The sequence below is a fragment of the Oncorhynchus mykiss genome, chromosome 12, assembly GCF_013265735.2.
Source record: "Oncorhynchus mykiss isolate Arlee chromosome 12, USDA_OmykA_1.1, whole genome shotgun sequence".
In the NCBI taxonomy this organism is placed as follows: domain Eukaryota; kingdom Metazoa; phylum Chordata; class Actinopteri; order Salmoniformes; family Salmonidae; genus Oncorhynchus; species Oncorhynchus mykiss.
Genome location: NC_048576.1, coordinates 77425559 through 77452269, shown reverse-complemented (window position 1 = coordinate 77452269; position 26711 = coordinate 77425559). Strand labels below are relative to the sequence as shown.

Genomic DNA, 26711 nt, shown 5'->3' with positions numbered 1-26711 from the left:
TCTCTGCCCAGAGAGAGTCTTGTGTTTGCATCCTCACCTGTCGCTTCATTCGTGCTTGTGATGCTGATTTCATAACCAAGCCTTATACAGACTGCTTCATTGGAGCTCAAAGCCAGGAGCATACTTGAACGCAAGGGAACATATCACAGTGGAAAGCAGAACAGGTGAGACAAAAACAAAGAAAGGAAAAGTACACTAAATGCCAACCAGCCATAACCCCCTCCCCCCTCCCTAAACCCCTCCACCCCAGACCCCAAGATTCAGGTTCCTAGAAAGACAGGAGCAGCAGCAGGGGAGCAGAGGGACGGATGTAGGAAGAGAAGCCCCTGAACCCCCCCCCCCATCAGAGACGAGACACAAACCCACCGAGCCTACCACCCCGTCTCAACAACCTGCCCCCCCCTCGCCTGCACTCCCTGAAACCCTGGGGAGAAGGCTGCCAGCCCCCCGCCACAGTAACCACAGCGCTCTGCCAAGCTCCACTCCAGAACATCAAGGCAGTGGTACACTCAACTCCACTGTCTGCTGCTCACAGGATACAATACAATGAGTGTACAAAATATTAAGAACACCTGCTCTTTCAATGACATAGACTGACCAGGTGAATCCAGGTGAAAGCTATGATATCTTATTGATGTCACATGTTAAATCCACTTCAATTAGTGTGGATGACGAGGAGGAGACTGGTTAAAGAAGGATTTTTAAGTCTAGAGACAGGTGAGACATGGATTGTGTACGTGTGAAATTCAGAGAGTGAATGGGCAAGACTAAATATTTAAGTCCCTTTGAATGGGGTATGGTAGTAGGTGCCAGGCGCACCGGTTTCCGTCAAGAAGTGCAACGCTGCTTGGTTTTTGAAGCAGTTTCCCATGTGTATCAAGAATGGTCCACATGAGAGTCAACATGGGCCAGCATCCTTGTGAAACACTTTCGACACCTTGTAGAATCCATGCCACAATTAATTGAGGCTGTTCTGAGGGCCTCTGACCTGTTTCAATCTAAGGTGTCATGTGCTGAGTCATACAGTGATCTCCAATGTAGTTGCTCTGTAATTCAATGGATGTCAGCTGTAATACAGTTATCTTTGACATCTCACTTCTTGACTTCACTTGATTAGTAAAATCCTGTCATCTTCTAGCAGCTTTTTTAACCGTTGTTCTAGTGTGGGAGAGTGTTTCTATTTTCTCTATTTCCTAAATTACCTCAGTCACAGGAAGAGAGTTGTGTGGGTTGTGTAATTATACACATTCCACACTGCATAGACACCAGTGATGTGTGTGTCAATAATCTCCCATAGCAAGATTACATGGTTAAAGTAAGGTCCCTATTTGTACGTGAGACTAAGGTATTTAAGCACAATCAAGTGACCTTAATGTACACACTTCCTACCCTCAGTCAGGCTGTTGCTACCGGTATCTCCAAGTTACCTGTGACTCAGTAGCATAGAACATTGACTCTCAGACCAAGATGGACATGTTTGGATATGTGCTTGGTCCTTTCTTGTGTACGGTAGCAGGATCAGTCCTCTCTAGAGGTAAGACAACAGGCAGGATGCGAACAACAAGCTGAACACCGAGCACAGGTTTCCATTACAGAAGTTGGTTAACAACTGGGAATATCACATTTGTTTTATTCAATCAAAAACTGAAACAAAGAAAAACAGTTTATCTAGCTGATAGACTATTTCTGATTAGAAAATCTCTGGTGTAGATTAGAATAAATCTTGAAAAATAACCAATGTTATGTATCATTGTCACATACTGTAGTTATGTGTGTAAGAGCCAAATTAATGTTACAGTATGAGTTTAACAGATTAACATTTTTAATTTCTAGCCTTTAGATAAATGCTTTGAATTGTACACTGAGGTATAGACTTTGAATGCACTGTAAAGGTTGGCTGGTGTTTTTTTTTAGCTTTCCCACAATCCTTTGTTCAGCAACTGCTTCAAAATCAAACCAAATCAATTGTTTTCTGTCATGTCATCAGTTAATGGGTGAGGGGGTAAAGAAAAGGGGATGTTACCGACACCAAAGAGATAGCAACCACTCCAGATTCAACTGTGCATACAAGTGGTAAGTTAAAGAATTCAGCCTCTCTCCAGATTTCAACTTTATAATATGAGATTGGTGTTTAATGTTTTGCATGATTTTTATTGAATTTGAGGATCAATTCAGTACAGACATAAATCATTTTAATACTTTTAACTGAAGAGCAATAAAAAATATTAAATATTTTTCGGATTGAGCGTGACTGAAAACTGACCAAAATAGGTTATTGTTTTTGCAAAAGTTTGTGTCGTTTGTTAATATACAGCTAGGTGATCAATGGTAAAAAAATCTATTCTGATAATGTGTAGAATTGTGAATATCATTGGGAGAATTGCAAAGGAAATATGTTGCGTTTGTAATTTGATTGCATTATATGGTAGGATTGTATTCTGTTTTATGAATGATTTGGTGACATATGTCATATTTAGAAACGTTTGAAAACTTATAGAGACGTAGATCTATTTAGTAAAAAGCTCAAAATGTATATATCACAACAGATCGTGAGATTTCAGTTTGAATTGCTTGACGGAGTAGGGTAGTCCTCAGAGATAGACCTGCTTTTGAAATGTTTTTTAAAACAGTGTGCAGGTGGCCATGATGCATTTCTTACCCAAACCACAGGCTTTGGCATTTTAACTGAATATTTATCAACAGGTGTGTGTGTTTCACATTGACATACGATAAGGAATACTAACGCAGAGCAACATGAGTGACATTACAGCTTACTATAAGTGTGATGTGTGTAAATGTGTGCCAATCTGTATATTTAGAGATAATATATTATTCAAACATTTGGTGAATGACTATGTTACATTACGTGGAAAATTCATTAACGAAAGTTAATGTTATCAAAAAATGTATTATCTCTAATTTCGCTCTCTTATAGCAGAAACACATATTTATATATCAAACTATTTTATGTCCATTACTTAATTGCAGCAAAATGTCATTACGATCCAAACACATTTCACACTCTCCAGAAATTCTATAAGTGAGGTGAATGATTCTGTAGATAAATATACTGAGTGTACAAAACATTAGGAACATGTTCTTTTTTCATGACATACAGTAGAGTGACCAGGTAAATCCAGGTGAAAGCTATGATCCCTTAACGATGTCACTTCAATCAGTGTAGATGAAGGGGAGGAGACAGGTTTAATAAGCCATGAGACAATTGAGACATGGATTGTTTATGTGTGCCATTCAGAGGGTGAATGGACAAGACAAAACATTTAAGTGCCTTTGAACAGGGTATGGTAGAAGGACCGGTGCACCGGTTGTGTAAAGTACTGCAAGGCTACTGGGTTTTTCACACTCAACAGTTTCCTGTGTGTATCAAGATTGGTCCACTACCTAAAGGACACAATTGTGGGAAGCATTGGAGTCAACATGGGCCAGCATTCCTGTGGGACGCTTTCCACACCTCATAGAGTCCATGCCCCGACGAATTGAGTGCAACTCAATATTAGGAAGGTGTTGTTGGTGTTGTTTGGTATACTCAATGTATGTCTTTAGGGCATTGGTATTTGTAGAAAAATGAAATAAAAAATCTATAAATAATATTAGTTCGTTTTTGTTCTTTAGTACAGAGGAACACTTTGTCAAAGAATCTGTCATTAAGTTGTGAGTAAATTTCGAATGACCCCTCGCCTCTTGTCTGTTCTGTAGGTATTTATCTCTCTCACGCTCTGCACCTTCCCCTTGCCTCAGCTCTGTCATGCCTCGCTCATTCCTGGTCAAGAGTAAGAGACCAGGGTCTCGTCCCCCTTGCTTCTCTAAAGGCACCAGACACACAAACCCTGACCAGCCACAACCTCATACAAATCATCACGACAGGCAGAACAGGGCGTGGCAGGAAGTAAGGTCCCCACATCGGAGCCCCTTCCAGGAGGACCAGGGCAACCTGTGCTCAGGGTCAGAAGTCAAGGACACCCTGGACTACCCCTGTCCTAGCTGGGACGCCATGGCAACCAGACCACACAGCACCTCGCCAGCTGACCTCTGGACCAGCAGGTCTGCAGGTATCTGACGGATCCTGACTTTATGGCTCTACACTCTATTTATTGTAAATAATAAATAAGTAGATGTAGATATTTGTATTTATTTTTTATTGCATCGCATTAAACACTTCAAGTTGCCTCAATTTGATTGTCATAACTATCTTTATCAAATCAAAAATACTTTTTTTATTTCAAACTCAATCTACTAGTATGCCACTTACTCCACAGAAACCGGAGGGTACGATGGTGTGGAGCCTTCCGAGTCTGCCCTGCCCTGGTCCCTACACTGGCCCCGGGGCCCTGACAGAGAGAGGGAGCTGGAGAAACTGGTCCATGTCTTACTGAGCCACAGGCCACATATGGACCTCAACTCCACCAGCCCATGCCCCCTCTGTGAAAAGGTAAGAAGAACCAGCAAGGGTCAGGAATTACAATATAATCAGAACAGCACATCTGCCCTTGTAGGGTGTATCGACCAAAAGTGTGTGGTTCCAAACCATGCAAACACCTTCAGGCATGACTAAAATAGAGTAAATGAGATACTGTTTGGTATTTGTGACCTGAGACAAGATTGACAGTAGACTGGTGAAAAATTTACTCGACAGGGCTCTGTGACACGTCAGAAAATGACATAACAACAGATTTGTTTGGTGTGAGAATTGAGGCTGTGAGGGGTAATTGTGTTGAATATGGTTGACATCTCTGGGAGTATGAGCTACATCTGCTGTTACTGTTAGCTTTCTCTTTTCTCAGGTCTTGTACTCAGGAGCTGTACTGAAGACTCATTTACTCAGGTCACGTACATGCATGCATGCAGGCCCATTGGTCACATCAGCCAAAGCCCCAGAGCACCCCTACGAGTTCAAACAAGCTCTGGGCATGTACGGAAGACCAAAGGTATATCTGGCAGAAGTACATTGTTGGAGGTCTCTCCACTTCCCAACACAAACTATATTAACATACTCATGGCAAAATCCTAACCACATCTCTGTGAATGTGTGTGTTCCAGGAGCGTAGCTATAGCTGTAAGGAGTGTGGGAAGGTATTCAAGCGCTCCTCCACCCTGTCCACCCACCTGCTCATCCACTCTGACACCAGGCCCTACCCCTGCCAGTACTGTGGCAAGAGGTTCCACCAGAAGTCAGACATGAAGAAACACACCTTCATACATACAGGTATATGTTTATACTGTATCTTATACCATCTATTGTATCTTGCCTATGCCACTCGTACATATATTTATATGTACATATTCTTATTCCATCCCTTTAGATTTGTGTGCATTAGGTAGTTGTTGGGGAATTGTTAGATTACTTATTGGATATTACTGCACTGTTGGAACTAGAAGCACAAGCATTTCGCTACACTTGCATTAACATCTGCTAACCATGTGTATGTGACCAATACAAATATATTTGATTTGATTTGAGGTGTGGGGAGGTACACTGTAAGGACACATACACAAATGAGCATAGTGTGACTTGAACATAGGTCAGCTGGTGTGTGTACATTATAGTACAACTGACATACACATTGTGCAAAGGTTGCTTACATCTGAAGTTAGGATTCTGCCCTGCACACTGGCTGCTGTCACAGAGTATCTCTCTTCTTGAATTCTATGTCATGTCCTGCTGTCTGTCCCTGCCTGTCTCAGGTGAGAAGCCCCATGTGTGCCAGGTGTGTGGCAAGGCCTTCAGCCAGAGCTCCAACCTCATCACCCACAGCCGTAAACACAGCAGCTACTGGCCCTTTAGCTGCACGCACTGCCAAAGCAGCTTCCAGCGCAGACTGGACCTACAGCGCCACCAGGAGACACAATGTGTCCATAGCAGCGTGTACACACAGAGCTGAGGCCACGGGTATAATGGAGATTTGTATTACATAAGTACTGTATGTAGCACAAGAATGAGTGCTTTGTATAGATTGTTGACTGGTATTTGCAGTTCCATTTTTATATGGTACTTTGATCAGTGACTGAGGCTAAGCACATTACTTGTGTTCAAGTTATTTGTGCATTTGTTTTTGTGGATTTGCTTTCACTCACAGCTTTTCAGGTTGACCGTTTGGATAGTGCCTTGAGGGGATCTGATCACTTTAACATCTCTAGCAATGTCATATATAGTGTACGAGCTGGATTCCATTATTAGCGCAGAAGATCAGCGTTGTAGCCAATTGAAATGTAAAGATAATTTTCGATTGAGCCAACATATGCAACATTGACCACGAATGCTGTCTCCGCCAACACGGAAACGTTGCCTTTAAATGTCAGTCACGCTTTAACGCTACGGACTGAATCCAGCCCTTTAGGCTCTGGTCTCTACTATGCTGTATGTCTAAAAAGACACCGTATTAAAAAAAGGTGGTTTGTAGAGTGACAAAGCAAACCCCTATTTCCCACTGTAATTGTCAATTCTCCTCAGAGAGCCGTTGCAATTGTAGCTCCCATTGTTGGTGTATGAATGAAGCTGCCATTTTCACTTCACTGTGGCAGCCCACCCAAGGGCATAATAATATACATTCAGGCCATGGGGAACATGACAGCAGTACGAGCAGAGAGAGAATGATTATGTTGAAGTGATGCTCCACAATTATGGCGAGACAACGTGACTGTATATTTTCAGTGTCACAGCCTGGTCAGCATGAGTATATATAAAAAGGGATTTAGATATACAAAAATAAATACTCTGTTTAAGTTTAGAATTTCTGGGGCTTCATTCATGGTTCTCACCCGCACTTTATTTGAAGATAAAACACAAAAACTCAGCCACAGATATTTAATTTAAATAGCAACAGCACAGATAATATCAAACAAAGGGTCACAGTTACAACATAGATATATACAATACGGATCTGGATAATGGCAATTCCCCTCACACATATTCTACTCATGACATATATTTGACTTCATGTGTTCCTCCTCTTTAAACTCAGTAGTGCTTATTTCTGTTTTAACATTAGGCTATGTTCAGATTCATGCTCGTCCTATAGCCAGTAATCACACCATTCCATTCTATGAGCCCAGGTTATGACATTGTAGATACAGTGTAATGGATCAGATGCACTGAATATTATTTCTTCCAACACTTTGAGAAGTTTCTGAGGCCTGTAGACATTCATGTAGCCTCAGTCTTTCAGACCTTTACACATCTCATTGCTTCAAGCATGTGTACACCAAGTATACAAAACATTAAGGACACATTCCTAATATTGAGTTGCACCCCCCCTCCCTTTTGCCCTCAGAACAGCCTTAATTATTTGGGGCATGGACTGTACAAGGTATCGAAAGCGTTCCACAGGGATGCTGGCCCATGTTGACTTCAATGCTTCCCACAGTTGTGTCCTTTAGGTAGTGGACCATTCTTGATACACACGGGAAACTGCGGGGGGGACTCAGCAGCGTTGTAATTCTTGACACAAACTGGTGTCCCTGGCACCTACTACCATTCCCCGTTCAAAGGAACTTAAATAATTAGTCTTGACCATTCACTCTCTGAATTTCACACATACACAATCCATGTCTCAATTGTCTCAAGGCTTAAAAATCCTTCTTTAACCTGTCTCCTCCCCTTCATCTCCACTGACTGAAGTGGATTTAACAAGGGACATCAATAAGGGATCATAACTTTCACCTGGATTCACCTGGTTAGTCTATGTCATGGAAAGAGCAGGTGTTCTCAATGTTTTGTATACTCAGTGTATATGTATTTACACACACCAGACATGGGGTTCAAAAACTATTTAGGGTATTTCAATTACTTTCAAAGACAGTTTGAAGTAAGTATCTGGATATTTTTTCAGTACTAAAATATTGGAATGAATTTGGAAATGCTCAACTATTTTCAAATACAAATCTTAAAATACTGCATGCATTTGAACCCAAGTCTGTTTGGTCCTAGGGTTTTTGAAATAATGTATTTGAAAATATTTTCTGCTATTTATAGGAAGTTATTTTTTAAAAAATACTTCCAAGTAAAAATAGCTGATTGTATTTTCAAATAATGTGGCCAAAAATACACTGAAAATAAGTATTTAAATAACAAATACTTAAATACGCATGTATTTCAACCCAGGTCTGACACACTCAGACACACACCAGGTGTTTCATCTTCTGTCCCACTTTACCCTCGGTCTCAGATTTACCAGAGGAAACACTGAAAATGAGATATTTAGAGTATTTATTACACATGATACGAGATATCACTATTGCAATCTGCAGGTGCTTGACTAATTCACAAAGGGCGCTAGTGCCACCATGATAAGTCTATAGAATACTAGTCTAAATTTGACAATCTCTTTACTTTGTGGTCCCCCAGCTGCTGTGTGTGTTGTTCCACTCTTATCACGTTCCATCTCACCTCTACACAGAGCTGTTGGAAGAGTCTAATAAGGCAGGGTTAGTATTCTCGATCAGGCCCCCTCTTCTGGTTGGTGGAGGAGCCCCTGCAACCAATCACATGTCAAGTGTTTCACTAACATTTATTCATGGTGAAAAAACCCAGCATTTCTCTCAAAAAATAATAAGAAAGTTGTCATAGTATCTTCTCTTACACTAGGTCAAATAAAATCAAATGTTATTTGTCACATGCTTCGAAAAAACAACAGGCGTAGACTAACAGTGAAATGCTTACTTACGGGCCCTTCCCAACAATGCAGAGAGAAAGAAAATAGAGAAATAATAAAATGAGTAACGATAACTTGGCTTTATATAAGGGTAACCAGTACCAAGTGGATGTGCAGGGTTACGAGTTAATTAAGGTAAATATGTACATATAACTAGAAATAAAGTGACAGATAGTAAACAGTAGCAGCAGGTATAGAATGTTCTCTGTTTATTTGTGAATAGGGTGGTATAGCTCAGTATTTTGGCCTTTGGTCCAGGATAGACTTTAGGAACTGTCCCGTGTGGTTACCTGTGTGAGAGTAGATGCACCATAGCGCCCCCATCAGGCTGATGCCCAGAAGGAAAGCAACAAACACAATCCCCAACACTGAGCCTGTGTCTACCCCAGAGCCTGGGTGACAAAAACATGGGAGGGAAAAGTAGTAGATAAGCCAAATCCCAGTTACTATCACTGTTGTGATAATACACACATGTAGGAACATCCGGGAGTTGATATTATGGTTAGGGTTGAACCGGGTGAGGACATGAAGCAAGGGTTAGGGTTGAGGCTAGGGTTAGGGTTGAATTGGGGTGTGGACATGAAGCAAGGGATAGGATTGAGGCTAGGGTTAGGGTTGAGGCTAGGGTTAGGGTTTAACCAGGGTGTGGACCTGAAGGTAGGGTTAGGGTTGAGGCTAGGGTTAGGGTTTAACCAGGGTGTGGACCTGAAGGTAGGGTTAGGGTTGAGGCTAGGGTTAGAGTTTAACCAGGGTGTGGACCTGAAGGTAGGGTTAGGGTTGAGGCTAGGGTTAGAGTTTAACCAGGGTGTGGACCTGAAGGTAGGGTTAGGGTTGAGGCTAGGGTTAGGGTTTAACCAGGGTGTGGACCTGAAGGTAGGGTTAGGGTTGAGGGTTAGAGTTTAACCAGGGTGTGGACCTGAAGGTAGGGTTAGGGTTGAGGCTAGGGTTAGAGTTTAACCAGGGTGTGGACCTGAAGGTAGGGTTAGGGTTGAGGCTAGGGTTAGGGTTTAACCAGGGTGTGGACCTGAAGGTAGGGTTAGGGTTGAGGCTAGGGTTAGAGTTTAACCAGGGTGTGGACCTGAAGGTAGGGTTAGGGTTGAGGCTAGGGTTAGAGTTTAACCAGGGTGTGGACCTGAAGATAGGGTTAGGGTTGAGGCTAGGGTTAGGGTTTAACCAGGGTGTGGACCTGAAGATAGGGTTAGGGTTGAGGCTAGGGTTAGGGTTTAACCAGGGTGTGGACCTGAAGATAGGGTTAGGGTTGAGGCTAGGGTTAGGGTTTAACCAGGGTGTGGACCTGAAGGTAGGGTTAGGGTTGAGGCTAGGGTTAAAGTTACAGTTACTCACTGCTGTGGGCTGGGATAGGCTTGGGTAGCTGAGACACACTGGGCATTTGACCTCTCTGACCTAGAGAGAGAAAGAGAGAGTTGGATAAGAAGAGAGAAACACCCTTTTACACAGAGTGAAAGTGAATTACTTCAGGCCCATATAATGAGGACGTGTACCACACCACCAATGACCATCTACTACTCACCAGCAGGTGGCGCCAGCTGTCTGGCCACACCAACAGGCTGATAGACCAGCATGGGTCTGGAGAAGTTTCTGTACTCACACTGACAGAGAGAAGAGAGAGGAAGATAAGCAGTGGCGGAATTAGGTATAGGCGACATTGGCATCCGCCCAGGGTGGCATCCTGCAGTGAGCAAAAATAAATAAATTGGGAACGGTGACATTTACACGATTGGTTTTCTATCGCTCATTAGCACGTCACGTCAATAATATAATGTCACCGTGAGGGACTGTGGGTCAATTAACCTTGTCGAAGTGGGCGCCCTGATTCTAGTTTGTGAGCTAGGGAAGGTCTCCCACTCAGAAGTACGAGATGTGGAGGGGGGCGGGGGTAGGTTAACCTCAGGTCTTCCAACTGGAAGCCCGAGGTAGGGGGAGCGGGGGAATCTATCAAATAGCGCACGCACCTCTAACTATGTACAGTACTAACGCAACCATCAAAATCAGTCACACTACGAAATGCTACTAAATAAATCACAATTAATTCATAATACTGTGAATATATAGTTTCACATACATTTTTCCGCGTTGTGCAAAATCATTAAGAATAATATAAAACAGTCTGCACACCACCAAGCTGAATTGGTTTAGTATTGACTTCTGGTTGACAGTGTTGGGGGATGGGTAATGTAGTGATGCTCGGGTGCCAAATCAACACTTATTTTTGATATTAGTCTTATGTTTGTCTATATTTTTCTATTTCTATAGTTTAAATGTTATGATTATTTATGATTTGTGTTATTCCAAATGTCTGAGTAAAAATGACAGTTAGCGCAGAATCTTGCTTTTTTTGTTGCTGGGGGTGGGGGGGGTGGGGCGCTGAAGGGAGCCATACAAGCTAGAACCGCCACTGAGGGTAAGTCATTACTTTTAGTCATTAACAGCCATTATGAATATAGAACATGTACTGTACCTGTTGGTTGGGTAGTTTAGATACAAGGGCAGGGATACGGAGGCCCCAGGGATTTGGACAGCCACTCTGTATTATGGCCGTTGGAGGCCCCTGGGTCAATGACTCAGGGCCACACAGACAGATGCGACAGTGCAGGAACTGGACAGAGTTGTTGTAGATGGGCCGAAGGACAAAACTGAACCTCAGTCTGTGTATCTGGTCCTCCTCTCCTCCCATTCCTCCATCGCTCTCCTTCCTTTTGGCTCGTCCTCCTCGTCCCCTCTTCCCAACGTGTTCTCTATTTCTCAATCCTGCTTTGTTCCTCCAAGCCCTTCCTGGATGCCTGAATGATAGGACTCTAGGTACCTCCTCTTCCTCTTCATAATATTCCTCATCATCCTCATCTTCCTCTTGGCCATGTGCCATGTTGCTGAGTGTCAGTGAGGAGTCAGCGGAGCAGCTGTCTCTAATGACTGACCAGCCAGGGGACACACGGGGGTCTGATAGGGGAGACACCATGCAGGACCGCACCTCCACACCCCCACCGAGGGCCCCCTTGGCGGAAAGCTTGGCAAAAACAGTCAGAGAAAATATGGGTAACACATTACTTTACCATGGTCTTATTACTGAGTTGATATTTTGTAAGTAGAGTGTAATAAGTATTGTAATTACACTAGTACTGTAATTTGTAGTACTCTGTTACAACCTGCTGTGCTCTAGTGCTGTAATAGCAGGGCTACAGAGTTCTTATAGAAATGACTTATTGTGACATAGATGTGATTATAATAGCCTTCTGGTAGAAGTCTTCTCTGAGCTTGAGGCAGCTGATACTGTAGAAGACGAGCAGAGGGAGAAACACAAGTAGCACTTGCAGCAGGAGCTACATCAGCAGACAGACAGACAGACAGACAGACACACAATTAAACACACACACATAGCTTGGCAAACTGACCTCCACATAGACACGGTTGTCAGCAGTGATGGTACAAGGACCGGTCTGCCTCTGCTCATAGCCCTCTGTAACAAACAGCTGCAGTGAGACCAGTGGGCCGGCCCTGGCCCTTGGGAGAGGCCCCGGCCCCTGCAGAGTGGGCTGCTCCACAGGAAGGCTTGGGACACTGGGGACTGCAGCAAAACAGCTGAACTAAGAGGACAATGGAAAAGAGGGAGATGTATGGAATGATAAGGACAAGCATAGATATACATGTCTCTGTCTCACACACACACAACAAACACACACTAATATGTGGTGAAAATGGACCACACATACACAAACACACAACCTGTATCATCTCACATGTATGACCAGTGGAGTCCACTCTGTGGGCTCCTCGTCTGTCTCATTGCCCACGGCAACCAGAGGCTTGTTTCTCCATAGCAACACCTGAGAGGATGGATAGACACAAAACATGGCAAGTCATGTATTGTAAGAGTTGAAACACTAGAGCAGATAGGTCAGTGAGAGGTCAGTAGATATACAGTATTAGTAGATCGTAGTTCATTCACATGCTACATGTCTGTCTCACTGCCTCCCTCCTCTCCTGCTCCCTTTCCTCCCAGACCTCCACCACTCCCACTACCCTCTCTCCCTCCCTCCAGCCCCCTGCTCCCACACTCCCGTCCCCAGGCCTAGCTACACTCAGGTTGATCAGCAGTGTTCCAGCCACTCTAACCTAGGTCACCCATGTGGTGCCTGGGGGAGGTAAGACAGACTACTTACACAACCTCAGGAGCCCTTCAGATCATACTAACCAACAACAACACAATTACAGCCCTGCTCTTCTACTCTCTTCTCTCGTCCTCTGCCTTTCTACTGTGCATCTCTCTCAATCTCACACATAGATACACAGACAGACACACAGAGAGGGGCTCCATAGTGACCTACATGTCCCTCTCCCCCTCCCCACCTAAGTAAAGCCCATCCCTGCTCTATCTCCCCATCAGATCTGCCTCTCAGATGAGGCTGCCGGACGTCCCTATTACACAGCTCTTTCTCTTTCTGCTGACTGTGTTTAGCACAGAATCACTTGTAAACGTCTGCATGCATGGTTCAATTACCATTTTGCAAAACATGGTGAGACACAAAAATGTCACAAAACATGTTAAAATGTTCTCTGCAGATATTTTACCCCTTAAAACCACCTCTCTGTCTTACCGCATTTTTGTACTGTACCCCTCTGGGCTCTCCCTGCAGCACCCCTTCAGTCCCACAGGAAATGACCGGGAATGCCAACAAGAAATGGCTGCTGTTGGACTGGGCCATGCACTGAGGCTCCCGCAGTGTCACCTCCGACACCGGGAGAGACAGGGTCTGTGTGAAAGAGAGCATCACAAAAGCGACACTAAGTACCATCATAAGAACCTACAATACACTGTAGGTCTACATGCAGTATATTGGTATTTGTATAACATAACCTCGCTAACAGGCTAACACACTAAACTACCAGTACAACCATAACCTCGCTAACACGCTAACACGTTAAACTACCAGTACAACCATAACCTCACTAACACGCTAAACTACCAGTACAACCATAACCTCGCTAAACTACCAGTACAACCACAACTTCGCTAACACGCTAAACTACCAGTACAACCATAACCTCGCTAACACGCTAACCTACAACCATAACTCTCTTTCTATCTTTCTTTCTCTCTCTTGGAGTACCTGAGCCCTAGGAACATGCCTCAGGACTACCTGGCATGATGACTCCTTGCTGTCCCCAGTCCACCTGGCCGTGCTGCTGCTCCAGTTTCAACTGTTCTGCCTGCGGCTATGGAATCCTGACCTGTTCACTGGACGTGCTACCTGTCCCAGACCTATTATTTGACCATGCTGGTCATTTATGAACATTTGAACATCTTGGCCATGTTCCGTTATAATCTCCACCCGGCACAGCCAGTGGCCAGACTGGCCACCCCTCATAGCCTGGTCCCTCTCTATGTTTCTTCCTAGGTTTTGAACTTTCTAGGGAGTTTTTCCTAGCCAACGTGCTTCAACACCTGCATTGCTTGCTGTTTGGGGTTTTAGGCTGGGTTTCTGTACAGCACTTTGAGATATCAGCTGATGTACGAAGGGCTATATAAATAAATTGGATAACCCCGCTAACACGCTAAACTACCAGTACAACCATAACCTCGCTAACACGCTAAACTACCAGTATAACCATAACCTCGCTAAACTACCAGTACAACCATAACCCCGCTAAACACGCTAAACTACCAGTACAACCACATAGTGAAAGTGACCTGCAGAATGTGTCTGTCCACTGCCACGTTGAGTCGTCCGTCCTGACACTGCACACTGACAGCCTCCCAGCCCCCACTGGTCCTTCCACCTCCCTCACTCAGCCACTGTCTCAGCCTGTGCTCCTGGACCCAAGGGGGCCTGCCATCCAGCATACGCACAGGGGGGCCACCTTCTGTGGGGAGGGAGAGAAAGAGAGAGAGGTGTGCTAACACACAGAACAGCACTTTTTAGGGATAACATGACCTTCAATATTGGGAGACAACATAATTAATCAGGAGAAACACCAACACAAACACACTGTTAGGAAACACAAAATAAACCATCCAGTTCACTCACACAATGAGGGACACAAGAGACACACACAGGTCCTGACCTGTCCCTCCCACAGCCAGTCTGATCACAAAGTGATTGGCCAGGTCAGCCTCTGTGTATGAGGCCACTTTGGGAAAGCCACTCTGATTGGCCCAGCTCAAAAGGTCACGGGTGGTAGAGAGGTCAGAGGTGAGCATGCTAGTCAGTGTCAGGTCAGGCTTCGGAGGGTAGAGTGGGGACACGCTGTTGGAGGACTGAGAGGAAAGAACAAGGGAGAGAAAAATGGTCAAAGAAATGCATAAATGGGGTGTTTGTGTTACAAGATAACCTGGCAAGCCCTGTCAAAGCCAAGTTGAATATGTTTATTTATCAACAAGATAACCTGAGAGATATTTCCATTGATATTTGGAACTCACTTTGAGGTTTTGAAATCACGTTTAGCTTGGCCTTCACTCAATGATTGTATTGCTCCTTTAATTTATTTAGCTATTTTGTCCATTTCATCATTATTTTTTACTTATAACCCTTTTATGACTTTTATACCAAACTCCAGAACAGGTGAAGGACCCATTCTAGCCCACATGATAGGAGAAATACCATAATGTGTCAAGTTTTACTGGATAGGATCCTCACATAGACAGAGATGTGTCCCCGGAGCCCTGGCACTGTGAGAGCCCAGTTGACTGGAACCGCACTACTGAGGATCAGCACCAACTTGTGCCACCCAGCATTGGCCACTGGGGGCACCAGAGAAATAGTCACCTCCACCTGCAGAGAGCTGGGATAGAGGGAGAGACTGGTCACTGAAAGGCATAGAGAGGGAGAAAATGCTTTGAAAATGATTAAGGGATAACTCAATAGCTCAACATTGTATTACTTGAACAGCTTCAGAGATTGATATTCTCCGCATGATCTTCTTCACATGCTGGAGACGTCCTAAACTTACCCACAAAGCCCTGACCCTGCTGAAAGGAGCTTGATGACATGCACTTCTGGGTCGCCTCCGCCAACTGGAGCACAGCCCTGTACTTCCTGTGGCTGCAGGTCAGAGGTCAGGTAGTTGTGTGACAGGAACAGAGACTGCAGCTGGCACATGCTGGGCATGGTGATATCTGGAGGGCAGAGGGGAGACTTGGTTGGAGAGGGAGAGAGGTCAGAAAGACCAGGGCCGTGTATTAGTTGTATGTGTGTGGGGCGGGCTCACCCTCGCCCACGCGGACGTAGACGCGGTTGGCACTGGCTGTGTGTGTGAGGGAGGACAGGGAGCCATGGCGATGCATTGCCCATCGCAGCAAAGCCCGCGGACGGAAAGGCAGAGAGGGCATAGGCTGCACCTGCACTGCCAGACTGTAGGGCTGCACTGTAGAGTTAGGAGAGACCTGGGGCAAAGGGGGGACACTGTGGTTACAGAGAGAGACATGATAACACATAGTAATAGAAACATTCATTTGTGGGGGCCTATGTTTCTAAAACAACACACTTGCACAGACATACACACAAACACACTGGAGAGGTCAGTACTTTTATTAGTTCCTCATGGGAGGAAGTAAATACTCCCATCAAAACTGTTCTTTTTGGGGGTGAATGATTAATGACTAAAAGAGGTACACACACACACCACACGAGCACGCACACAGACTGACCTGCACCAGCACAGGCAGATCCGGGGGTAGTCTCTCAGCCTCCAGCCACCAGCGTACTGGTTGCTTGGAGCTCAGTACCAGGATGAGGGTTTGACGGGGGGGGTGAGACAGAGACAGGGGTCTCAGGAGCACAGTCACCTAGAAGGGAAGAGAGGGGGTCAGGGCAGGGAGGCACAACGTATTGGGAGTGATTGTGGATGTGTCCTACTGTGAGAAAAAGAGAGGGAGCACCTGTTTGTCAGGGCTGCGTGTCCCTCTCCCCACAGCGATCACATGGGTCTCTTTCTCCCCGCTCTCTCTGGCTGCACAGCCCGGGCCGGCCTCAAAGCGCTCCAACAGCCCCTGCACAGGGTGAAGCGCCCCGGCTGGAGACAGAGAGCACTGCAGTTCCCCACAGTCAACTGCACAGTTGCAAAGACAACCAGAGGTCACTCAAATGGAGCTACGGCTGTATACTCTGTTTACGAGGAACATTGAGGACAAACTAATATAGATTGGGTCTCTTGTGGAAGAGATACAATGAAAAATAAAACACTTGATGTCCCTGAAAAAGACAACACAGAGAGACCATCTGAACTTGGTGTGAGGTTTGGTAATAGGCAGGATGGACAGGGTCAGCAGCAGACTCTCTGCTCTCACTGACAAACAGGAGAAACAAGTCTCTGTCAATCCGCCACATAAACACACTAGTGCTCCACTCGACTGCTCTGGTCTCAGACAAGCCCTCTCACTCATTTCTTGCTCTCTTCTTCCAGTCAGTGGCTGTTGGCCCACTATGACTAAAAGACAGCTTGTTGTTCTCGGACTGAACAGAGCTAACTGGGGAGTGCCCCCTGACTGAACTTTCTATTTTTTTTTCTTTACGTCTCTGAATATTCCACTTTCACTTTGCTAAACCTAAATCTGACTATTGACACATAGCTCTTTGAAAGCAGAGTCACCCTGGGAGGTACTTTTGAGAGAAAGTATTAAAGTTGTACTATTCAGTATGGAAACATCCTGTAGAATTAACAGTACCTCTATAACTGTCTCCTACCTCTTCAAAGAACATCTTAAAGAATCCCACAGCACCTCCCCCCATAAAAAATACAAATGGCTTTTCATGAACTCACACTTGAATGTGTCAGTGAACTAGCACTGACTTTGCTGACAGCTACTTTATTGAGGAAAATGTACTTATTATGACTGCGATATGTGGTTGTCCGACCTAGCTATCTTAAGATGAATGTACTAATTGGAAGTCAATCGGGATAAGAGCGTCTGCTAAATGACTAAATGACTAAAATGACTAAAATGTCAATGTAAATGTCTCGTTTCCCTTACGTCCTGTTCTCTCCCCCAGTAGAAAGGACCAGAAGAGAATCCACCTCGTCCCTGAAACCATCATGACTATTCTCCAGGAGTGAATTCAATGGGAGAGTCCCTCTTGCGACATCCTGAGGGGGAAAAGAGAGTGATTAATACAGTGGTCTAGACGGAGTCTTTAACAAGAGACCAAGTTCTCCGTGTGCATAATGTTATATTGGACAGACTGAGAGAACAGATGGATAATATGTATCCAAATAGAGGAGGAACAAACACTAGAGCAAGGACAGAGTTTACCCAGGGAACAAACAACATAACAAAGTAATCTCTCCCACTGGGTTCTCATTATCAGAACTTCCTCATTCTTCTCCCATTCTGGACAGTATCAGATTCTTGGGGAATTTTTTCCTTCTCTGTGTTCTGCCAATTGCAACTCAGAAACATTTGTCAATAACATGCTTTGAAGGCAAAATCTGTGATTTCAAAACGCCTGACTGATAAGACGAGTTACAGGGGTGTCGGAAAGTAAGTACTCTAAAATTGATAGAAGCTTTGGATACCATGCAATCAGGTCTGACATTCAGTGAGATTGACATGATAGTATTAAACATATTTTGACTCCATTGTTTGTTTATATAGAATACAAATAGGTCTGTACATCTTTCCTTAGCCTTGTTGAGTATATAATGCAATATTATCAAAGGTCATATACCCACTTATCTCATAATTGTCATGTGCCTATCTTTATTATGTGCCTGATAGTGACACACATCATATAATGCTGTGAGACAGAATTGGGGGTCGTTGTTCGGGACCGGTTGACCAGTTTATTGTCCTTGGGTGGGCTCCCGAGTGGCACAGCGGTCTAAGGCACTGCATCTCATTGCTAGAGGCGTCACTACTGACCCTGGTTCAATTGCAGGCTGTATCACAACTGGCTGTGATTGGGAGTCCCATAGGGTGGTGCACAATTGGCCCAGCGTCGTCTGGGTTAGGGTTTGGCCAGGGTAGGCCGTCATTGTAAATAATAATGTGTTAACTGACTTGCCTAGTTAAATAAATACAAAAAATAAGGATCAGAGGACGTCCAGACAACACACAGACCCATTGAGATAATGACATGTCATTAACTGGCGCGCAAAACTCTAATCTCTTCCACTCAAACTTGCCCAGAAAGAACTCACCACGAACAGCAAAATAACGGCTAATGGGGCCGGAAACAAAAATTGAACAATTGATTGGTCTTGATGGGTACTATGAGAATACAGAGGAATAAACTATATATATTTTCTCTAACAGTGTCATTCAAAACAGTTGTTATTTTATTTGTCTCATTAGCAAAGGATTCATCCCTTTGCTAATTCATGACAAATATTTAGAACTTCACTCGAAGAAAAAATGCATTAGCCCAGTCAGAATTCACTAGAAATAAAAAATAAAAAACTCAATAAACCTACAATGATTCAATTTAAAACGGACCACAACTCACAGCACTTCGAATATCTCTCCTGACTTCTGAATACAGGCTATAATAAAAAGTCGTAACTCACCTGTGACAGTTCCCGGTGGAGCTGGACGTTGAAAGCAGACTGTCGATCAACTATGGATTCTCAGGTTAAGACCATTCAATCATTGGTTAAGACCAATGACCACAGAACTGTATTGGCGTATATCACAGCGGGCTACACACCCTCTGTACCCCCTTTCAATACTAGAGAAAATAACAGAAAATTGCCTTTACCAAATCTATGTGCTGCTGCTTCAGGCGTCCAGAGACGCACTGGGTGGCATTTCAGATGGGGTATTGCATTGACATCATAGTTTTCGATAAGCCAAAGAAATCAAGAGTTAAGACAGTTTAATATTTTTAGAGGTGAGATACGGAATTTAAAAAGATTCCCTCGAAATAGTATAAAAGCCAGAGGAGGGGCAGGGAATGGGGCGATAGACAGGAGAGAGAATAGGGTCTAAAAACGCACAGAAACGTAGAAGGCAACAGGAAGAAGAGTGAGAGAAGACGAAGCGTAAAGGGGAAGAGGAGGGATGGTGGGAGGGTAAATAAATAGGAGCAGAAGGCTGGACTTGAGAAGTTGGAGAGGCAGGGGTAAAGTGAGAGGAATGCAGAGGAGGGAAAGGAAAGAGAGATAAATGAGAGATGGAGAAAAGTAATTAGACCATGAAGTACACTGTAATTATTTTTATTCATTGTAGAATTGTAAGGCTTCCAGTTGCAACAGGATGGTGAGTTTGCTCAACAAAATTGCATTCCAGTTGATTCAACATACAATTGTTTGCATATTTCCCAGTGTAAAATGAAACGCTTTATGACAATACATTACATATATCATAAGGCTTTTCTTTGAGGGCCTAGTAGTTACACCCTAACACAGTGGTCTGAAACTCCTGGTTTATAGGCTGTATTAAGCCTGCAAGTCATATTCTGGCTTGCAAAATTTTGTTTAATCCCTTTTAGAATCCAGACAGAGTGAGGATATCCAACAATTGGAACATTTATTTACCCGCAAACTGCATTGAGAACGATGGCCAGGGTAGGCGTATGGAAGATGAATGATTAAGACTACTAACAGCTTGGATTAGTTTAGAAAAATGTATGTTATTTATGTTTGTGTAGCATAAGATTATAAGATTAATCAACCAATCAATGCAAAAACACAGGTATTGAAACAAACAATTCTGAAAATCAACCTGCGATAGAGCATGCTGGGAAATGCTTTTGAGTAGTTTTGAGCAAATATACATTTGTAATTTTACTCAACAAGCTTGTTCAAATTCAGCTCACTTTGAGCAGAGTTTGTTGATTCACCATTCAACTGTACGGCTGCAATAGCATTGTGTGTTTGCTCAACATTTGGGCATATAGCTGAACCAACATACAGTGTTGCCTTCCAAGGGCACACATGAATTAGTAATTTGACTCAAGTTTTTATACATTATATCACTGTGAGCAAAGATTGTTGATGTTCACACATTAGCTCAATTTCTAGTCCTTCTGGCTTTTCATTTTTTTTTTTTACTGTGTAGGCTAACATATATTTTCTCTGAAGTGTGGGTGAAATTACACAGATTTTTATCCAAATTGAGAAAGTTCAGAAAGAATTCAGAAAGTACTCAAGATGCATAATGTAAAGATTGTGTTTAATACGCATTTTTAGGTCCTATTTGCTCAATTCTGTTTCACAGGGAAACTCTTATTTCATGCCATGAAATTGTTCTTGGATATATTATTACTGATATGTTTTCTGGTTGATTTATGTCCCAGATATAATTTTTTTTTAGCTGAAATAAATAACAATGTTTCCAGGCTGTCCAATACAGTATTTCATATTCAATCTAAATTGAAATGTATCATGGGTAAATTAGTATGTTTGTTCTGTGGACAACAATTTCTAATGTTCTTTTTTTGGGGTCAAGTTGCACTCCACTCTCTCCAGATCGGTCTGAGAATAGATCAGCCTTTTAACTCTTAAGCTACCAGCTGGGGCCATTTTGTAAGGAACCTCGTCCTCCTCTTCTGAGGAGGAGAAGCGAGAAGGATCGGAGGACCAAAACGCAGCGTGGTAAGTGTCCATAATTTAATGAAGCAAAATGAACGCTGAACAAAAACAATAAGCAACAAACGAACAGTCCCGTAAGGTGAATGACAAACACTAAACAGGAAATAAACACCCACGAAACCCAGGTGGAAAAGACTACCTAAGTATGATTCTCAATCAGAGACAACTAATGACACCTGCCTCTGATTGAGAACCATACTAGGCCGAACACAAAAACCAACATAGAAAAACAAATAGACTGCCCACCCCAACTCACGCCCTGACCATACTAAAACAAATACAAAACAAAGGAACTAAGGTCAGAACGTGACAGTACCCCCCCTAAGGTGCGGACTCCGGCCGCAAAACCTGAACCTATAGGGGAGGGTCTGAGTGGGCGTCTGTCCGCGGTGGCGGCTCTGGCGCGGGACGTGGACCCCACTTCACCATAGTTTTTGTCCGCCTCCTCAACCGCCCCTGTGGCCTCTTATGAGCAGCAACCCTCGCCGCCGACCTCGGACTGGGGACCCTCGCCACGGGTCCCGAAAGGACGGGAGACTACGGCTCCGCCTGTCCGTCCATTCGGGACCCGTGGCGAGGGTCCCCAGTCCGAGGTCGGCGGCGAGGGTTGCCGCTCATATGAGGCCACGGGGGCGGTTGAGGAGGCGGACAAAAACTATGGTGAAGTGGGGTCCACGTCCCCCTATAGGTTCAGGTTTTGTGGCCGGAGTCCGCACCTTAGGGGGGGGGGGGGGGTACTGTCACTGTCCTGGCTGACTGACGGCTCTGGCAGCTCCTGGCTGACTGGCAGCTCAGGACAGACTGGCGGCTCTGGCAGCTCAGGACAGACGGGAGGCTCTGGCAGCTCAGGACAGACGGGAGACTCTGGCAGCTCAGGACAGACGGGAGACTCTGGCAGCTCAGGACAGACGGGAGACTCTGGCAGCTCAGGACAGACGGGAGACTCTGGCAGCTCAGGACAGACGGGAGACTCTGGCAGCTCAGGACAGACGGGAGACTCTGGCAGCTCAGGACAGACGGGAGACTCTGGCAGCTCAGGACAGACGGGAGACTCTGGCAGCTCAGGACAGACGGGAGACTCTGGCAGCACTGGAGAGGAGGAAGGCTCTGACAGCGCTGGACAGGCGGGAGCACCATTAGGGAGAAGACAGAGAGACAGCCTGGTGTGGGGGGCTGCCACCGGAGGGCTGGTACGTGGAGGTGGCACCGGACAGACCGGACCGTGAAGGGGCACTGGAGCTCTTGAGCACCGAGCCTGCCCAACCTTACCTGGTTGAATGCTCCCCGTAGCCAGGCCAGTGCGGCGAGGTGGAATAGTCCATACTGACCTGTGCTGGTGAACCGGGGACACCATGCGTAAAGCTGGTGCCATGTACACCGTCCCGAGGAGACGCACTGGAGACCAGATGCGCTGAGCCGGCTTCATGGCACCTGGCTCGATGCCCACTCTAGCCCGGCCGATACGAGGCGCTGGGATGTACCGCACCGGGCTATTCACACGCACCAGGGACACCGTGCGCCTCACAGCATAACACGGTACCTGCCCGGTCCCTCTCTCTCTCCGGTAAGCACGGGAAGTTGGCGCAGGTTTCCTACCTGCCTTCGCCACACTCCCCGTGTACACTCCCCGTGTGCCTCCCCCAATACATTTTTGGGGCAGCCTCTCAGGCTTCCAGCCGCGCCGATGTGCTGCCTCCTCATACCACCGCCTCTCGGCTTTCGCTGCCTCCATCTCAACCTTGGGGTGGCGATATTCTCCAGCCTGTGCCCATGGTCCCTTGCCGATCAGAATCTCCTCCCAAGTCCAGGAGTCCTGCGATTGCTGCTGCTGCCCGTTACCACGCTGCTTGGTCCTTTTGTGGTGGGTGTTTCTGTAATGTTCGTCGTCTTCCTCTGATGAGGAGTAAGATAGATCGGACCAATTTGCAGCGTGGTAAGTGTCGATAATTTAATAAGAAAACTGAACACTACAAAATACAAAACAAACAACGTGAAACAAACGAACCAGTCCCGTGTGGCACAAACACGGAAAATAAACACCCACAACTCAAAAGTGAAACTCAGGCTACCTAAGTATGATTCTCAATCAGGGACAACGATTAACAGCTGCCTCTGATTGAGAACCATACTAGGCCGAACACAGAAATCCCAAATTATAGAAAAACGAACAACCCACCCAACTCATGCCCTGACCATACTAAAACACATATATAATAACAGAACTAAGATCAGAACGTGATACATTTTGACCCCAGGGGTGTCACGTTCTGACCATAGTTCTTGTGTGTTTTCCTTGTTTTAGTGTTGGTCAGGATGTGAGCTGGGTGGGTATTCTATGTTGTGTGTCTAGTTTGTCTGTTTCTGTGTTTGGCCTGATATGGTTCTCAATCAGAGGCAGGTGTTAGTCATTGTCTCTGATTGGGAACCATATTAAGGTAGCTTGTTTTGTGTTGGGGTTTGTGGGTGATTGTTTCCTGTCTTTGTGTTTTCTGCACCAGCTAGGACTGTTTCGCCACGTTTATTGTTTTGTATTCTGTTCATGTTGAGTTACCTTATTAAAATAACATGAACTCTAACCACGCTGCGTTTTGGTCTGCCTCTCCTTCCCAGGAAGAAAGACGTTACAGAATCACCCACCAACAAAGGACCAAGCGGCGTGGTAACAGACGGCGGCAGAAGCAACAGCAGCAGCAGCAGGAGCAACAGCAGCAGCAGCAGCAGCAAAAGCAGCAGCAGGAGAAGCAACAGCAGCAGCAGGAAAAGCAACAGAGGCAGTAGCAGCAGCAGCAGTGGGAGAGGCTGAACTATTTGTAAAAATGGACTTGGGAGGAGATCCTAGATGGGAAAGGACCCTGGGCAGAGCCAGGGGAATATTGCTGCACCAAAGCCGAGCTGGAGGCAGCGAAAGCGAAAGCAGAGAGGCGGCACTATGAGAGAGGGAGAGGCAGCCCCAAACATTTCTTGGGGGGGGGGGGCACAGGGAGAGTGTGGCAGAGTCAGGAGCCAGACCTGAGCCAACTCCCCCTGTTTACCGTAAGGAGCCATGGATGTTATCGGAGCTATCGGCGAAGCTGAGGGCTGAGTCTGAGAGGGTCGAGGAGTTATTGGACAGAATGGAGGAGAGTGAACGGATGGGAGTTGAGGAGAGTCTCGAGGAGGTGTTAATAGAATTGGGGGAGTGTGAAGAGAGAGAGCAGTTGATTTGGCATAGTATGCAAGGCATTCGCCCTGAGGTGCGTGTCCCCAGCCCGGTACCACCAGTGCCGGCACCCCACACCAGGTTGTCTCTCCGTCCCATCAATACAGGTGCTCCTGCCTGTCCGGCGCTACCAGAGTTTCCGCCCCTCAGTCCAGAGGTGCCAGAGCTTCTCTGTCCAGCTCTGCCAGAGCCTTCCTCCTCTCCGGCACTGCCAGAGCTTCCGCCCCTCAGCCAGGATCCGCCAGAGCCGCCAGTCAACCAGGATCCACCAGAGCCGCCAGTCAGCCAGGATCCGCCAGGATCTGCCAGAGCCGCCAGTCAGCCAGGATCTGCCAGAGCCGCCAGTCAGCCAGGATCTGCCAGAGCCCCCAGTCAGCATGGAGCCGCCAGAGCCGCCATTCAGCCAGGATCTGCCAGAGCCGTCAACCAGCCTGAGCTACCCCTCAGTCCCGAGCTACCCCTCAGTCCCGAGCTACCCCTCAGTCCCGAGCTGCCCCTCAGTCCAGTGGAGCCCTTTGTTAGGGTTCCTAGGTCGGCGGCGAGGGTCGCCACTCAAAGGACGCTAAGGAGGTGGACTAAGACAATGATGGAGTGGGGTCCACGTCCAGATGTCCACCCAGACCTTCCCCTATAGGTTTAGGTTGTGCGTTCGGAGTCCGCACCTTGGGGGGGGGGGGGTTACTGTCACGTTCTGACCATAGTTCTTGTGTGTTTTCCTTGTTTTAGTGTTGGTCAGGACATGAGCTGGGTGGGCATTCTATGTTGTGTCTAGTTTGTCTGTTTCTGTGTTTGGCCTGATATGGTTCTCAATCAGAGGAAGGTGTTAGTCATTGTCTCTGATTGGGAACCATATTAAGGTAGCTTGTTTTGTGTTGGGGTTTGTGGGTGATTGTTTCCTGTCTTTGTGTTTTCTGCACCAGCTAGGACTGTTTCGGTTTTGCCACGTTTATTGTTTTGTATTCTGTTCATGTTGAGTTACCTTATTAAAATAACATGAACTCTAACCACGCTGCGTTTTGGTCAGCCTCTCCTTCCCAGGAAGAAAGCCGTTACAAGGGGCATATTTTTGTCATTACAGCCCAAAGTTTGTTTATTAAATTCTTAAAATGTTTTATGACTTAGTCAATCAACTTGTTCTTAACAAATCTAAATAATTGTTTAGTGTTTCTCTATCAATATGGACTATTTAAAAATGTAAGTCATTTGGGATAATTTTGACCTCAGCCAAAAACATATACTTCTGCCTATAGTAATTGGATAAATAGGACCTTTATTTGAATCCAGGATTCTCTGGAGACATAACAAGTTACCCACCAGAGGGTGGAGGGGGACCTGTTAACCACACCACCAGTGATTTGTATCAGTGATTTCGACCCAATAGACATATCATCTGCAGAGCTCCCCATGTACTCTCCTAAGTTGTAACTTTTCTATACCACGCATCATATGACTGTGTACAAAACCAAAATAACCTTATTTTTTATATATAAAATTTGCCAAAGGTATACAAGGTCTGGTAATGGTGTCAATACTTGATAGAACTGAAATACAGAACTCAGATAGGCTCTGAATCTACATAGAGAGCTGTATTGGTGTGTATTCTCCGAAATATAGTTATATTAGGGCCTATGGTTATAAATGCTTATAACTAGGTAAGACCACATACATGCTTAGTTGTTGTCAAAACAGCTGATAAAAGTATGTCAGTGCTATGAATACCTGATAAAATAATAATACAAAAACCAGCTACCCTCTAAATGTACACATAGTGTTGTATTCTCCAAAAAAGACTTATTCTACTGAAAATATGACATAAATACCAGAATTCCTATAACATCCTCCAATATTCTATGTGTGCAACTTGGACGTATATGTTTGGTGCTATATACTTTGGTTTGTAGTGACTTAGATGTGGGCATGCTTTTTGCAATAGTTTTGGTCATTGTCTCTCAGAATCACTTTTTGAAGGGAATTGAATCCTTTTTGTCAATAAAATGTATTTCAAATGTTGGTGTACTGCCCCTTTAAAATATGATCATTTTGACCACATGAATATGACAATTGATATTTACTTAAAAATTCTGAAAACTAAATGATACTATAATTAAATGACGGTAAATTTGCTTTTTTTAGTGCTAATGTGGATTGTACTTTGGAAAAAGCTGCAAATTTTATTAAGTAAAAATGCATATATATGTTTGACAGAATATGCTGATTAACTGTAATTTTGCTAAAATAACAGTCTATTCTGGTCATCTTTTACTTCAGATAACATGTATCAAATGTTTTATGATGTTTTG

At 44.9% G+C, this 26711-nt stretch overlaps 2 protein-coding genes across 7 annotated transcripts; one reads left to right on the top strand and one right to left on the bottom strand.

Moving 5' to 3' along the window:
• The first annotated feature begins 1922 nt into the window (after window positions 1–1922).
• Window positions 1923–6746, top strand: LOC110538465 (zinc finger protein Gfi-1b). Its single transcript, XM_021625302.2, has 6 exons — window positions 1923–2073; window positions 3718–4070; window positions 4278–4450; window positions 4803–4946; window positions 5059–5224; window positions 5704–6746. Exons 1-6 carry the CDS (start codon window positions 1991–1993, stop codon window positions 5898–5900), a joined length of 1116 nt encoding a protein of 371 aa, XP_021480977.2. The 5' UTR covers window positions 1923–1990; the 3' UTR covers window positions 5901–6746.
• A 1-nt stretch (window position 6747) lies between these two features.
• On the bottom strand, window positions 6748–19688 carry LOC110538464 (transforming growth factor beta receptor type 3). 6 transcript variants are annotated; one of them, XR_005035147.1, is made up of 18 exons: window positions 19188–19688; window positions 17656–17768; window positions 16564–16733; window positions 16333–16470; window positions 15894–16068; window positions 15636–15801; window positions 15323–15467; window positions 14751–14943; window positions 14377–14582; window positions 13283–13438; window positions 12425–12511; window positions 12080–12271; window positions 11149–11694; window positions 10201–10279; window positions 10014–10073; window positions 8960–9061; window positions 8348–8489; window positions 6748–8200 (listed from the first exon to the last, which is right to left on the bottom strand). XR_005035147.1 is itself a non-coding variant. In XM_036938558.1 (18 exons), the coding sequence occupies exons 2-17, from the start codon at window positions 17717–17719 to the stop codon at window positions 8407–8409; spliced, it is 2562 nt and encodes an 853-aa protein (XP_036794453.1). In that variant the 5' UTR covers window positions 17720–17768; window positions 19188–19688; the 3' UTR covers window positions 6748–8200; window positions 8405–8406. The 6 variants fall into 6 exon arrangements, 5 of the variants coding, with proteins under 5 accessions (XP_036794453.1, XP_036794456.1, XP_036794452.1 ...); XM_036938558.1 differs by having other exon boundaries at window positions 8405–8489; XM_036938561.1 differs by having other exon boundaries at window positions 6748–8489; window positions 19188–19208; window positions 19379–19688.
• Between the last annotated feature and the right edge of the window lie 7023 nt (window positions 19689–26711).

What these genes read in the sequence shown, in the direction of transcription:
- LOC110538465 (XM_021625302.2), top strand. Translation starts at nt 1,991, where the DNA reads ATGGGTGAGGGGGTAAAGAAAAGGGGATGTTACCGACACCAAAGAGAT. An exon ending in TTCAACTGTGCATACAAGTG is followed by an intron (nt 2,074 to 3,717) that starts GTAAGTTAAAGA and finishes TCTGTTCTGTAG; the next exon opens with GTATTTATCTCTCTCACGCT. An exon ending in CTGGACCAGCAGGTCTGCAG is followed by an intron (nt 4,071 to 4,277) that starts GTATCTGACGGA and finishes CTTACTCCACAG; the next exon opens with AAACCGGAGGGTACGATGGT.
- LOC110538464 (XM_036938557.1), bottom strand. Translation starts at nt 17,719, where the DNA reads ATGATGGTTTCAGGGACGAGGTGGATTCTCTTCTGGTCCTTTCTACTG. An exon ending in CACGCAGCCCTGACAAACAG is followed by an intron (nt 16,471 to 16,563) that starts GTGCTCCCTCTC and finishes CTTCCCTTCTAG; the next exon opens with GTGACTGTGCTCCTGAGACC. An exon ending in CTAAACTACCCAACCAACAG is followed by an intron (nt 10,280 to 11,148) that starts GTACAGTACATG and finishes TCTCTCTGTCAG; the next exon opens with TGTGAGTACAGAAACTTCTC.